The sequence below is a fragment of the Uloborus diversus genome, unplaced genomic scaffold (assembly GCF_026930045.1).
Source record: "Uloborus diversus isolate 005 unplaced genomic scaffold, Udiv.v.3.1 scaffold_1036, whole genome shotgun sequence".
In the NCBI taxonomy this organism is placed as follows: domain Eukaryota; kingdom Metazoa; phylum Arthropoda; class Arachnida; order Araneae; family Uloboridae; genus Uloborus; species Uloborus diversus.
The window spans coordinates 6,963-23,067 of NW_026557695.1; the positions used below are offsets into that span (position 1 = coordinate 6,963).

The 16,105-nt window shown below is 37.2% G+C and overlaps 2 protein-coding genes across 2 annotated transcripts; one reads left to right on the plus strand and one right to left on the minus strand.

Moving 5' to 3' along the window:
- The first annotated feature begins 335 nt into the window (after positions 1-335).
- On the plus strand, positions 336-9,710 carry LOC129232071 (tubulin alpha-1A chain-like). Its single transcript, XM_054866307.1, has 5 exons — positions 336-488; positions 1,822-2,123; positions 6,514-6,776; positions 7,657-7,921; positions 8,806-9,710. The coding sequence occupies exons 1-5, from the start codon at positions 368-370 to the stop codon at positions 9,103-9,105; spliced, it is 1,251 nt and encodes a 416-aa protein (XP_054722282.1). The 5' UTR covers positions 336-367; the 3' UTR covers positions 9,106-9,710.
- Positions 9,711-11,455: 1,745 nt separating this feature from the next.
- On the minus strand, positions 11,456-15,379 carry LOC129232072 (uncharacterized). The gene is made up of 3 exons (XM_054866308.1): positions 15,046-15,379; positions 13,139-13,611; positions 11,456-12,494 (listed from the first exon to the last, which is right to left on the minus strand). Exons 1-3 carry the CDS (start codon positions 15,377-15,379, stop codon positions 12,150-12,152), a joined length of 1,152 nt encoding a protein of 383 aa, XP_054722283.1. The 3' UTR covers positions 11,456-12,149.
- Between the last annotated feature and the right edge of the window lie 726 nt (positions 15,380-16,105).

The window sequence follows — 16,105 nt, forward strand, 5'->3', positions numbered from 1 at the left end:
TGAATTCACTATCGTGACGTTCTTCCAAAAACACTTAATACAGTGAATCCAGTTTTAACGAAATTCAAGAGACCAGTGAAATCATTTCACAGCAACGAAATTTAGTTTCCACCGATATTACGAATGTTGACATTGTTCCTATGTAATTCGAATTAGAGATTATCAAATCTACGCTAAAAAGACACTTTCGCTGCAAGAGACTTCCCTAAAACCGGATTTGACTGTAAGACATTATCTTCATTTCTTATTCCTACTCTTGTTTCAGAGGGAATGCATCAGTGTCCATGTTGGTCAAGCTGGAGTTCAGATCGGCAATGCATGCTGGGAATTATACTGTTTGGAACATGGTATTCAGCCGGATGGACAGATGCCAAGCGACAAGACACTAGGATCAGGCGATGACTCCTTCAATACATTCTTCAGCGAGACAGGAGCTGGAAAACACGTTCCGCGGGCTGTATTTGTTGATCTTGAACCTACAGTCGTTGGTAAGTTGTTTTGAATAAAACTTAACTTGTCAACAGGTTCAATATAAAATTTTTGTCAAAATCGCACAAAACCTAATATGTATTCGACCTTTTATGATAAAATTCAGTTGCGTTTCTCAACATTAAGTTATTACTGTATAATAAAGTATGTAGGCTGTAGCTGTATGACAATGCTGTTCCTCTGCGTTTAATGTCAGATTTTAGTGGTGCGGTTTCATGCAATATTGTTTTCCATGTTTGTGAGAAACAGACGGATCTCTCCTTTTTCTCCCACCCAATCTCAGCTCACAAACATTTTGGGTGTAGACAATTGTAAAGGTGCCTCAATTTCTTTCCACGAAATGGACCAATTTCTGATATATTGCTTTGTCTCAGCAGAATTTGATGTGCCAGAAGATTGGATCATCAAAGAAGAGAAGTGATGCTCCAGTGATACTGTCTACAGTCATCTTACGGTTAGCTTTTTACCTCACCAAGCTAAAGTGAACCTAAAGACTAGAAGATTATTCATTATTGTACCTGGCGATTCTTTATCATTAAGCCAGAAGCCAAACTTTAGTTCTCATGACATGTGACTGATAAACTTTTGTCTTACTTGATCTAGCATTAGAATATTTGAATTCTAATGCTGCCTTTCCAACTAGTGACAGTTTCTCTTTAGTGAAAGTAAAACCTAAGCTAATACCGTATTGTTCACCAGTCAAAATGACCAGCTAGGCGCTTTTAGGTAAAATGATTTAGATCTCAGGAAAGTAAGGGCAGAGGATGCCAACTTTGGACCTCATAAGAACAACATAAAATAGGAAAAAGTCACATCAGGAATAAAGAGTAATACAAGCAATTTTAGAGTTATCTCACTTTGTAAACTCAGAGCAATCAAAATGAATGCCGCGGTTCTTCTAAAGTCAAAATATGTACAGGGCCGACGAGAGGCCTGTCAACCTAGTCAGATACTAGGAACTCGACTCTTGAAGGGACCCGGCTTGGAATTGGGGTAGTATAAGTTTTATATGTTTTATTTGGGAAGGGGGGCCCGGTGACCAAACTGACGAGGGGCCCGCCTTGGCGCTCTGCGTCCCTAAATATGCATGAGAAGATTGAAAAGAGTATTTTTACTTAAAAATGCAACAAATCAATTAATGCTACAGTTTTGTGCCAATTTTGCATCCTTTTGAATGCAGTTCAAAACAGTATGAAAGCTATAGTCTGTCAAAAATTTAAAAATAACCTCGTACCATGCACTCAAAGCCACATGGTCGAACACAGAAATCGTTTATCGAAAGAATGTGTGTAGAATTTACTAATGAATGTCGGAATTCCCCTTCGTTTGCAGACGAAGTGCGCACGGGCACATACCGGCAACTCTTCCACCCCGAACAGTTGATCACCGGCAAGGAGGATGCTGCCAACAACTATGCCCGCGGCCATTATACCATTGGCAAGGAGATCGTGGACCTGGTCCTGGATCGGATTCGTAAACTGGCCGACCAGTGCACGGGCCTACAGGGCTTCCTCATCTTCCACAGCTTCGGGGGAGGGACTGGCTCTGGATTCACCTCCCTGCTCATGGAGCGACTGTCCGTCGACTATGGAAAAAAGTCCAAGCTGGAGTTCTCCATTTACCCGGCACCGCAGGTGAGTCCAACCACGGCAGGCCTTATAAAATTGGCAAGGGGCCAGTTAAGGCGTTCAAGAATCATATAATCAGCCCCCCTTTTTTATATTTCATCAGTATGTTTTAAAAATGGAAATTGGCCCGCAGAATTTTTTTTTTCTCCACAAAGTAGCAAAAAAGGCTGAGCAAAATGCTTCTTAAATCCCAAAAACGAATAAAAACAATTCTCTGCGTCATTATTAAAGAGAAAGGAACAATGCTCTCAAAAATGACACATACATCAGTCATGACATACCGAAACCAATTAAGAAGTCATTAATTGCTCAAAAAGAAAAAAAAGTATGAAGAGTTAGAAAACTAACACTTCTATCCTTTTCGCTTGTCACGAGTCTTATTCTATAAGTGACTGAAATATTATTCTCTTGTGCGTGCTTTAAAAAGGTAATTTGCTTCGAACTGAATCCAACTTCCATTCACCTGGAATTCTCCTGTAGAAAGAAAATTAGCCCAGATTCTTAGATGATACGAAATTGAATTCTGTTGGTCAACGTGCGGTTGTTATCAGGAATAACTCGCGTTGGTGCATGTTGGCAGATGGAATTCCTCACTCTCGTTGCTGGCTCTTCATCATTAAGTTGTAAAAATGCCATCAGAAGAGAAACTAGGATTTGCATCTTTTCAACATTTGTCTAACTATAACTGCTACTGGATTCGTGTTATTTAACAAAACCTTTCACTTCACTCTATCTTATGAAAGGGAAAACTGGAAATTTTCCTTCCCCAGTGGACAATAGTAACAATGTCATTGGCAGCCCATTTTTGGTAATAGTGACTAGTTATAACTCTAAGTGCAAAACGATAATATTTTTTTACTTTTTTAAAAATTATAATTCTAAATATATCAACTAATTTTTGTACTATAGGTTTACTAAACTAAGTTCATAAAGGTTGCTTTTTAATTTTGGCGGAAAAGAGTTTACTTATTTCTTTTTGAATACTTTAAGGTCGATTAGTAGGTTATTTACTGGATGCCTATTGTGAGAGATTTTTTAATTGCCATTTCTTTTCATTTAGTCACCCTGTGGCTAGTGGTGACTGCCAATTTTCCCTTTAATATCTTTAGTATTATAACTACGTGAATATTACGAATTTTGCATGTATATTTGATTTTGTTATTAACTTTGGAATTCCAATGCACCAATAAAAAAAATTATCAGTCTTTGCTCCTGGTACACTTTGAAGACACTTTTCTCTGCCATGGGCGTCGCGGCCGGGGGGGTCCAAGGGGTCCGGACCCCCCCAATATTTGAGGACCGGACCCCCTCAATATTTGAAAATCGGACCCCTTCGATAATTGTCAAAATGAAATTCATTATTTTGGGGAAAATATTTTTGCTTTGAAGACTTTAAACAGTAGCATAATACAAAATTTACCATGTTTAATTCATATCAAATAAAACGAAATGAACATCGAAAAAAAAAATTAACTAAAAAAAAAACAAAATAGGTGATGTTTATAGTGAATGGAAAGTCGGAAAGTATATAGGGGTAAACAACGGGACAACTTTGAAATACTGAAACTCCCCCCCCCCCCCTACGACTCTCGTGCTAAGTCAACAGAAGTCAGACGGGGTTCTGAGTTTCTTCCCCTTTCTTTCTTATCTTGTTTCTCGGCGCTTCCAGGTTTCTGTTTCGAGTTTTGTAGTGTTTGTTTCTCCGATTCGATTCAATTTATGGCGACCCCGACGTTACCCAAACAAAATGAGACACCAGACCTCTTTGGCGGTTTTTTTGCAGCTGGCAACAACACCCTGGCCAAAGGATGCACAAAAATTTAGAAGACCACTTAGCTGGTCAAAGGTTATGTTTGGGGTAGAAAGGGAAAGGAGACGTGTCATGTGTTTGACATTATTCAACACGTGGCTTCAAATACCTTACCGAAGCGCGGTTTCTCAAATGTGTTTGCGGCATCTCAAATTTGACTAAAAAAGCGTTACGTTACAGAAAAAAAGAGGAGGAGTCTAAAAATTAACGTGCAATTTCAAAAGCAAATCGTAAGCCAGCATAACGATGGATACTGTGATGTCACTTCCGACAGACCAACGAAAAAAAAAGCGCAAGATCTCCAGAAAAAAAAAAAAAAAGACAGAAATAAAAGGAGCTTTCCTATTGGGAAACGTTCCGACAAAAATAAAGATAATTTCATGTGGTCTTTTGGTCTCCTTGAGAGTAGGTGACCTGAAGAGCGCTCCTATTTGGTAAAAATACTTTTTTTTACATATTCGATTACGGCTATGTAGAGGTGGCTTGAAACGGGAAAATGTAGCAAACCTTCTACATCAAATGAACCTGATGCAATTTTTAACTACTGAATCATCATCAACATCAACGGAACCGTCTTCAAAAAGTCAAAAGGTCGTGATAGGTAAGTACCATTCTGTTTAGTGTAATACATGCAGGGGCTCCCCGATTTTATACTATTCAGATGGGGTTACTTCTCGATTTTCCGGATGAAATTCCTAATTACCCACATCACTACATCTAATGAGAATATCTTATTAATGCAATAATTCACAAAAAACTACTCGAAATTTGAAGACTCGTCAGACAAAATTTTCTGGGAAAGGAAAGTTTATGAAAGTTTACAGTGACCTCCTATAGAGTACCCCCTGAATGCCTGCTAATCAGGTATGCTTTACAGTCAATATTTTGACATTATGAGTCCTATCGGAGCTAATGCGTTCAACTTTCTCTTTTTTTTTAATGTTTCATCTTTTATACATTTTAATGGAATAAAAAATACTCCTTTTACTTATTAAAGCTGAACAGAAAATTATCCATTAATAAACCTGCTTTACTGATCAAATTTTATTGAAATAACCATTTTAAAACTTACTGTCACGTGTCAGAAAAAAGCAGTTCATTTCTCTATCTATTTTCCATCGTCCGCTGATCAGAATTCAATTATACCAAATGCTGTTTGTTCTCTGTGTAGGCCAGTACTTTTCAATCTGTGGGGTGTGCCTCTTAAGGCAGGCCTGTCACTTAAAGAGGATCAGGAGGGGCACTTTCCCTGCTGTCTTTGAGAAATCAAAAATTATTGTATTTACATGGGCATGATTTTTGCTGTTTTTTTTTTTTTTTTTTGGTTTCATATGCATTGAGTGTATGGAGGATTCAACAAAAAAGCAAAATTTTGGTGCATTTGTTACGAAAAATCTGAAAAAATTAAGAAAATACTTTAAAAGGTTGCATTATTAAAATATGATATCATGAGAGCTTAATTATTTGTGTCTTATTTTATTTTTGTAGTTGTGTTTTTCATAGCACCGTGAATGTCATAACGGTGAATTATATACTTTAATTTTTGAATTAAAAGACATCAAATTAAACTCCTTCGAATCCAACTTGTGCCAAGAAGTTAGAGCTGCAGGGTTTATCACTATGTATTATAAAAAATTTAATTATACAGTTGTCGCGGCTTATATGAGTCACATTTTGTTCTAAACAGCTTTGATTCCATAAAGCGGCTGATTCAATAAAGCTGGATTTCGTTTTTGATGATTTCATTCATTAAGAACGGTTAATTAAATTGTCCACTGTTTCAAAATGTTGAAAATTTGGTGCGGCTACTCTTGGTGTGCCGCCCTTCGTCTTGTAAAGCTGAAAGAAGCTTCAGTGCGCTAAGAAAGCTGAAGTTGTATCTAAGGTCGACTATGACACAAAAGCGGTTGAATCATGTTGCTTTATGTTACGTTCACGAAAACATCTTGGACGAAATTGATCTTCAAAAAAAAAAAAATAGCACGGATATTCGTATCCCATGTGCATGCAGTCTAGAAAAAACGTATTTTTTTTCTTATTGTGTAATATGTAAATCGATATATATATATATATATATATATATATATATATATATATATATATATATATATATATATATATATATATATATATATATATATATATATATATATATATATATATATATATATATATACACGAATCTTTCTTAATGCAACTTGAAAATGTCAGAGTCAGAATGGTCCCCCCCAATAAATTTCAGCTGACGACGCCAATGTTCTCTGCCACTTCAGATGAGAACTGTTTTGCTTGGAAGTTGACAGTGTGGTAGTTAGTGAGAGGGAAGAAATTTCAAACACTAAAGCTCTCTTTTCTTAGCTTCATATAGCACCCACGAAAACGTAAAGGCACTGGCACCAGTATTAGCTACTTGCTTCTGATAAATTAGACGATTTCTTTATCCCCCCCCCCCCCGACACACAGCATATTATTTGTGTTGAATTTCCTTAATTTTCTTAGAACTGCGGTCTTTTTTTTTTTTTTTGTTTTTTTGAGTAAAATTTGAACCTAGCAAAAACCATAAAGACATTTTTTTTTCTTTTGTAGGTCTCAACCGCAGTAGTAGAACCATATAATTCCGTATTAACCACCCATACCACCCTGGAACACTCGGACTGTGCCTTCATGGTGGACAACGAAGCCATATACGATATCTGCCGACGTAATCTGGACATCGAAAGACCTACTTACACCAACCTCAACAGACTCATCGGGCAGATTGTCTCATCCATCACCGCGTCACTTAGATTCGACGGTGCCCTCAATGTTGATCTAACAGAATTCCAGACAAACTTGGTGCCCTATCCAAGGTAATTGCGTCTCACTGGAAACTAAAATTTTTGCGACAGTGCACCATGACCAATAATCAAAACTAGTTTAAATGAAGGGACATACTTGGTAATTTACCTGAACAAAGTCAATGTTCAACACATTATTTGACTCTTGTGCAGACACTTGAAAGTTGGTTGAAAAAGGCTTCGAAAGTTAAGTAGCGGGAAACACAATAATAAAACTGCGATAGAGATAGTTACTTCACATCCATGGGCGTGTGTAGAAATGGGGATCCGTACTTCTGACCCTTGATTATTTTTCTTCTCCCTTCTCAGAGAGGATGTAGAGATATCTGAGAATGAATTGTGCACGACCTCTGGCTGGAGTCTACTGAGTAGTTTATTTTAAATGTTAACAATCAGCTACCAAAAATATTTAGATTAAAGAAAATTATGTAAATCTAATGGGTAGAATTTGAAGTTAGTAAGATAAATTTCACCTTTAAATTTTATAGCTTCTTATTTGAACAAAACTTCGGGACTTTTAAATGAGACAAAAAATACATGACAAACCAGTTCGACGACTGATTTAAAGTAGTATGATATTTTACTGAAAAAAAAACATATTTGCAAGCAGCTTTAATTGGCCCCCTTCTTAGGAACATCACAAAATACATTTAAATTTTTAAAAAATGCGATTTGTTGCGAAGATAATCGAAAACGTGATTATTTGTTACACTTGGTAACTCCATAGCAATATCGAACGTAATAGCTAAAGTTAAGCAGCCTGTTTTTACACACTGCACATTAGACTATATTAACAATGTCTCGCAAGTTAGTAAACAGCTTGATCAAAAAAGAAGAAAAAAAATGACGAAACCATCAAATGTCTTTAAAATTTTCCTTTCCTTCCATACAGGATCCATTTTCCATTAGCAACTTACGCACCTGTGATTTCTGCGGAGAAAGCTTATCACGAGCAGTTGACGGTATCCGAAATCACCAACGCCTGTTTCGAGCCAGCCAATCAGATGGTCAAATGCGACCCACGTCACGGCAAGTATATGGCGGTGTGTCTCCTGTACAGAGGAGATGTTGTGCCAAAAGACGTGAATGCAGCCATCGCCACCATCAAGACCAAAAGGACCATACAGTTCGTTGATTGGTGTCCCACAGGATTCAAGGTGAGAACCTTGATTTAACAGTTCGCATCGCAAACCTTTATTTGTCAAGACTATGACTCTAACGGCCATACTTACTAGTCGAGTTTAGCCCCAGCCGCATATCCTAACAGCCAATTGAAACTTCTAATTGGTTGACGAAGGCTCAGTCAATGGTTTGGATGTCTGATTAAGATTCAACTGGACTTTGGGGAACCTAGCTATTATTCGAGTAAATGTTAGTTCTTCAGAAGTTGACTGCTGTAGCAGTTCTCCATAAACTGGAAGATTTCATCAGTTAATATTTCTGTAACAGTCAGCTTTTACTTTTCTGTCTTGAAAACGAGCAGTAAAATCAATATTCATATCTAATTTGAGAGCAGCAAGACAGTGAGCTTAGTAATTGCTAAAATCAACCTCAATGTATAGAAGGAGTTCCAATTTGAGCTATGGAATAACTAGAGATGTGAGTTCTACGGTAATTTTTGAAACAGAAAATTTTCTGGAAAATTCTCCCTCTAAATTATGATGATAATGTAACTTTAAGCTCTCGTGTACTAGAGCTCGAATTTACTCGCAATACAACATTACGCACCATGCATCGAAAATTGAGCATTAAATAATTTTTCGAAAATTGAGTAGGCAAAAACAAAAGCATCTATAGTTGGAGAAAACCTAACCTGGCAGCATTGTGAAGGCTACTCAGATCCTAATCACAGCATTGCGACATTGCCAGGTTAAGTTTGCCTCAACTATAGGAAAGGGAAATTTCTACTAAGAAGTAGTACTGTGTAGTAAAAAAAAGTTTCAGATGACTTTGTGAAGAAACATATTTATCATTGGTATGAGAAAAGATTTTAATGACTATAAACATCACGCTCTTTCAATGTAATATCTGTTCCCCGCAGGTGGGCATCAACTACCAACCCCCCACCGTGGTGCCGGGCGGGGACTTGGCCAAGGTCCAGCGGGCCGTCTGCATGCTGTCCAACACCACTGCCATCGCCGAGGCCTGGGCCCGCCTCGACCACAAGTTCGACCTCATGTACGCTAAGAGGGCGTTCGTGCACTGGTACGTGGGCGAGGGCATGGAGGAGGGCGAGTTCGCGGAGGCCAGGGAGGACTTGGCCGCCCTAGAGAAAGACTACGAAGAAGTGGGCGTGGACTCCATGGAGGGCGAGGAGGACATGGCCGGGGAGGAGTACTAAGGGCTCTGTCCTCCGCTCGTCAGCCGCTTTCGTTTTGGGGATGTCTATTGGGGATGTCTACACTTTGTGTGCTAAACCGAATGCCTGAATTTAAACTTGAAAAATAAGAATGACTTTAGTTTGTTCCTTACTTTGAGTATCTTCGTTGTAAATTACACTGAAACACGTGCATGGAATAAGTTGCAATGTTTGTCCTTATTAACGTTGGTTTTACCAATCTATATAAATAGACATTTTTTTAAAACCAAATTGAATTTAGCTTAGGGCAACTCTACAGCAAATGACAGATCAATTGCTGCACGAAATATCTTATAGAAACTCCAAATGTTAGATCCTTGTTTCATTGCATGAACTTTATGAAGAACATGGACTACTTCTGTCGAGTTCAATTAAATTTTGAAGATTTAAAGAAGCAATAAAATATATAATATTTCTTTGCTCAGTAACGAATATATCTTTAGTAGTCCCTTACTGAACCAAAAAAAAAAAAAAAAAAATGCATTATAAATTTCATGTGATTCATGTTTCTTACAATGAAACGTATCTAACATACTTGGAGTCTTTGCAAGGTATTTTGTGCAACAACTGATGCGTCTGTTACAGTAAAATTGAGCCCCTATAGTTTTTTTTTGTTCAAAATTTTAATAATACGTACTTGTAATGCAGCATGTCTGTCTACTAAAACAATACTTCCCAACTTACGGTTTTAAATCATTGAAGCCAGGGGCGCGCACAGACATTTTGGGGCCCGACACAAATGACTTTTCCGGGCCCCCCTCCATATTGTTTACTTCTATATTTCATCCCTAGTTTAAAAAATATTAGGTCCCCTTCAGGCTCGGAGCCGGGCCAACACGTGTCCCTTCTCCCCCCCCCCCCCCCCCACTGTGCGCGCCCCTGATTGAAGCACATGTCTATGTTAATCGGTCTTCATCAAAATTATATGCTATTCCACACACCGAGGTAGGAACCTGCGTATACGATATCAAGGCTCTAACTGTGATTTGGATTCTGAACCGTGCTGACGACTGGCCTTTGAGTTCTACAAGCACTGATAATTTGCACATGGTTTTATTTACAAATTATCATGTGATGTTTTTACTATTTCATGAACTTTTACAGTTGAATAAACTACATTTAATAATAGTGTTTTCTACTTTTGACTAACTATTGTTAGTCTTTAAGTGTAGAGAAGTCGTGTAGTTAATATAAATGGCGTACAAGCCCTTTTTACTTAGTACTTGATAAATAGCATGTTAAATATTTACTTTTAAAATATTTTGCTTTTTTAATTGCTTTTAATAGTACTATAAACCCTATTTGAAATACGCCACCAATTTTGAGTTATATTTTGTATTTTGTGTTAGAATTTATTTGATTTTATATTTAATTTTCTTCTTATATAAAGCTCTACAATTTCTTAATGTCATTTTGATGTTTTTACGCTTGAAAACTTTTGAAACAATTACTGTGATAGAGCAGATTTTTTTTTTTTCCTTTTTAAATAAAGAAATTTGAATGAGAGTTTGTCTTGTTATTAATGGTGTAAGTTTTTGTGAAAATTAATTGTTGATTCACAGACACTCCTACATATGGACGTGTTCAGAAGCACAAAGTAAAGTTTATAAAAAAGAAAGAAAAAAAAATAGGCATTTACACTAAGAGCATGAAACTGTGGGGAAATTCCACTTTACTAGAAGCATCAGTTGTTTCACAAAAAGCGCCAAAGATTCCTTTTTTAAAGATTAATTAAAAGATTCCTAAAGTAAGATCCTTGTTTGTCGTATGAACTGTAAGAAGAACACAGACTCTCCTTCCGTTCTTTCTTTTCTAATGGGGCTGCGTTACCTTTTTGCAGACCTAATGCGATCCCTTAAAACGGCACCCAGTCTTTCATGTACCACCATTAAGACGTGGGTGTCAACGGCACAGAAAATGTTGACGCCCATTTTCCCACCAGATGGAGGCACCTGAGCTCTTTTGAATGCGAAACCGCACTGAGGGCATTCAGGGCCAAACGAACACCCTAGTGATCTTTTACAAGTCGCATAATCACACGGATCACAACCCGGGACCACGACGCTGCCTAAGGACAGCGCCTTATCACCACGCCATGCAGCTGATTCTACTTCTCTATGTATTAATTTAATCAAAATGTAAAGATTAAGTCATAAATAAACATCAATTCGGCTGAAAAAACAGTTAATTTGAATGGGTAAAAAGTGTTTGTAAACACATTATTACAAACAGAACATATTTTTTACAACATAATTAGACACAACATAATTTGAAATTGCACTTCAACAAAAATTATTCTGTTTAATTTTTTCCGTTCACAAAAAAATATTATAACACAAAGAACTACATACGACAACACTGTGATAAAAAATATGGGCATTTAATAAATTAATTTTTAACAGTATTGAAAAGCTTTACAGTATCATATATCACAGATAAGTAATTTGCATAGTTCCCTTTAGTGTATGAATTTTTTTTTTACAAAAATTTTATTATCACATTTTCTTAGGTTATAATTCACAAACAAATTTAAGCAATGTAAACATTTTCCAAAAATAGTCTACATCTCGTTATGAAAATTCGCGTATTATCAAAACTAAACCGTCTTTTAATGTTTGGTTATTAGTGAGAATTAGACTTCACTTGCAAGTTCCTTAATCAATGCTTCTTCTGCTGCCATTATAGTGTTTTGCTCAGAATGTTTATGTTTTATAAGTGAGTTCTTTGGGAATAAAGCACTGAATATGTACATCGGATGGAGGCTGTTTTCCGTGTTCATAAAATATTCTTATCAGACTATGATATTAAAAATATTTTAATATATTACTGGTAAAAAATGTTTTTGATGAATGAAAACTTTTTATATCGAAATTCATGTTATACCAAAAGTATTTTAACATGCTTCTGACGTACATTGTTCTTGAAGATACGAATCAATAAAATTAATTTTCTCTCGATGATTTAACAATTTGATTGCGTTATTTTCGATGCTAGAAAAATATACACATTCAATTATTTTATTACTATCAGGATGTCTCCTTCAGTACATCCACATTTAATTGCTTTCTGTACAAATCGCTCAATTTTTCAATTTGTTGCTTTTCTAGCGCAAGTTGCTCAGCCACCATACGCATGCGCTCAGCAAGTTCTGTCTTGGAACCCTTGTCGTAGTTTTCGGAAGTTTTCATGAACTGATAGATGTCCAGTGCCACGAAAATGGCTCCCAAACCAGCTGCAATCATTTGTGTGGTAAAAGAGGCAACCTGAGCACCAGTGGCTGCCCAGGTTGCTTCAGCAGTGGTACTTTGTAAAGCAGCGCCACTTATTTTTTTGATGGTTTCGGGACCAAGAGTAGCCAGCTCTTTCATGGCCTGTCAAATAATGGAGATAAATTAGAGAAACAGAAGGAAAATTATTTAAAAAAAAAATGAAATCATAATCTAATAATATTAAAAATTTTCACAATAAGGAAACTACTTGGCGTGGAGTATTAATTGCTTCTGTCCTTCACTCAGAGCCGGCTCTAATAGTTTCTGCCGCCCTAGGCGATATTGACAAGTGCCGCCTCCGCCCCCATTGGATAACATTAATAATATAAAATAATAACATGTTAACAAAATAAAAATAATAGTAAAGTGCTTAAAATCAAAGCGAATTTCTTGTTAAATAACTGGGTTTTGCATATCCAAGCATTGGTACACACTCTAAATTATTATTATTTCAGCATTGAAGCAGTGAATTTTATGGCGCTGAAACAGATATTCATGCTATTTTTTTTTTAATGTTTCAACTTCTAAATTTGCCGCCCGTAAAATCTGCCGCCCTAGGCGACTGCTTACCCTTGGAGCCAGGCCTGCCTTCACTACATCAGCACAATTTTTTTAAACTAAATGGACTACGTTCGTATTTTTCCAATTATTGTATTAAAAGCACACAAACATACACACCAAAAAAACATTCGGAAAAATGGTGTGTACGAAAATCTATCATAAAATTAAAGTATCAAATGTTTTACCTGGAAGAAATCAGAAGAGGATGAAAGTGTGCGTGAAAACGTGGGTGCACCTCCAAATAGATTATCCGTCTTGTTCAGTTGCTGCAGGAAAGCTCTGTCTTCCGGATATAGGCACCTGACGAGGGTGACGATGTCATCCAGAGAGTTGGCTCCTTCTTTGAGATGTCGGAACCTCCTTTCGAGTTCCTCGTCACAGGCAGGCGACACTTGTAGGACCTTGCCTAAGTCCTCCATCAAGGATTCATTGTTGAGCTCAGCAAGGATGGATATCACCTGTTGCTCATGCAGGATGACTTCGCGGAATGCGTCACTTAGTGCTTTGGTGTAGAAGGCATCTTCTTGTAAAACCTTTGAGGCTTGTTCTGTGAGTTCTTTGGTCAGGTAGACTTCTGCTAGGTTTGCACCAAGAGTAGTGGCTGAACCAGCCACGGTACCCACTAAGCCACCAGCAGATAAGGCTAAGGAGACGCCTCCTGAAAGAGCCAAGTAATGAATCAATTTAACTCTCTTAGTGCGTTAAGATAGGTAAACCATTCAATAATTATGCGCTTTTCTGTACCCAACTTAATTATTTCTGCAATTCCACGCTCCTTTTACGTTTGTTTGGTTAAATAAAGTTTTGCTGATTACGAAATTAGAAAGTTTGTTTACAAAAGAACTTGATAGGGACATCTCAGACTCGGCATCTAAAGTCCAGAATAAATACATAAGAGTGTTTGGTTTGCAACTGGAGTACAAAGTAAAAAAAAAAAAAAAACTTGACGCAATTCCAAATGTCTCCAAGAATCTTCATAATCAAAAGCCTTCCGAGATGAGCTTTTTTTTGGCCCGGCAAATACTGGACGGGGTTCATGGTCAACAGCATGATATGTAGAAACTGTTGATGGTTCACGGTGAGATTTACCTTTTTACGACCCCTTTTTTACACACTCCAAGCAGCAACTCACGCTAATTTCAAGCCAAACAGTAAGGAAGGAAGGAGAGAGAAAAGCCATAGGGGAGAGTGGACCAAAGCGGGTAGACCTTCGTATGCCCCCCTCCCCCCATGGTGTGTTAGCGGCAATGAATACGTATGTCGAGTTTACCCGACCCCCCCCCCCCCCCCCGAGTTATTATCAGTCCCAGCGAAGCAGCAGTGAAGCGACATGGCGCAACCAGGCTTAAAATGAAAAAAAAAATGATACATTAAAAAAAATGCAGTTTTGTAACTTGTGATTAGTCGAAGACCAGCTTATTTTTTTTTATTGTCAATAATATTAACTTATTCTGACACTATCCACCTATAAACTACGACGGTCCCAAGTTTTTTTTAATTATTATTTAAGGTTATAATTATTGAAATAAAAAACGAGCGTTTAGCAAAGCGGGTATAGGATTTAATCATATAGTTATTTAAAATTTCTTGACTGGTCTGCTGACTTAGATTTTCTCTTTCCATAGGATAAGTATAACTTTAAAGAGTTGTTTTTTATGATAGCAATTAATTAATCTAGTAATTAACTCAGTTATTTTTTTATGTTTTATACACAAATGTACTGACTTTAAATTGGATAAGTACAACTGTTTTATATTTTTTTATATAATGGCAGGCAGCTAGTCAACTATTTTAATCATTTATAACTTCATATTTGATTGGAAAATGTACTAAATCACAATTAGTTAAGTTCACCCGCTTTGGGCTCAATGGTAGGGCAAAGCGGGTTTTTCACATGTTACTTAAGTTTGATATTAAATAAAGATCACTTTTTATTTTGAAGTTTAAAAACCCTGCTAGGAAATAAAACCGAAATTGTTGCGATTAAAATACAAAAACTACAATTTTCGCGCGTTTTTCGAAAATTTACCTGCTTTGGGCCATCCTCCCCAGTTGTTTTATTTAAGAGTAAAACGTGTAAATTACTTCTTACCACTGAATGGTGCCAAAATGAGTCCTCCGATAGCAGCGGTGCCGCCAGCAATGCTTGAAGACGTTCCCGTCAGGCTGGCGATGTTGACGTTGTGGTGGTGTCTGTCGATCTCTCGCGCAACGGCCGGCAGCGTGTCAAGTACCTCCATCCGACTACACGACCATAGGTCCGACAGAGTAACGAAAGTAGTCTTGGCCTGGTTGCATTGAATAAGTGCAGGTTGCAGTCTGGAATTGAACTCTTGAATTCTATACTTCAAATCTTGGCGAGTTTTGTTCTTTGCTGCGGCCGACCGCCCATAACCTGATAAATGGAAGGAATGTTTAAAAGGCATATCATTTCCATAGAGTCAAATCCGACTATGATTTTCTGAGAATTGCACCAATGCAAACGTATTATCTCTCACTATCAGCTCAACAAACATTGCTAAATAAAGTCAAACCCGCCCTAGCGAAATTTCCTTTTAGCAGATATTCTCTAATAATTAGAAACTTTCCCTGCGGGCTTTGTGCATTTTCGTTTGTAATTTCTAATCCAACTAATACACTTTCGTTTTCAATGAGATTTAGTTATTGAGTTTTTTGACTCAATTTTTCAAAAGCTGCTAAATTTTCTTTGACTAGCAAAAAATATTATCCGATGAGGGCCTGAATCAGTTGGTTTGTTCGTACGTGTCTCAACTAGCTGGCTACAGCAGAATTTTCGAAGACTCATAAGTTGTAAAGTGTTAAGCATGAAACAAGTTGGAGCAACTGTACTGTTTCCTTGGTTGCGGTTGTACGTATGAATTGTAATTGCTCATAGTTGGTACGGTTGATGAGTTCGACTAACTTGAGTTATTTCGACAAAAAACTAATAAAAAGTTCTCGACGTATGGAGATGAGCTTATAACCATTCAGCTAAATGTGTAGTGCTCATAAAAATCTATATGTTTTAAATATCTGTTTGATTTCTTTTTGAAATTTATTAAAAGGGGGGGGGGGGGAGTGAAGTTACCAACGCGCCCACTGGAAGGTAAATTCTGGCTGAACTTGTGAGAAAAGTCAAAATATAAACTTTG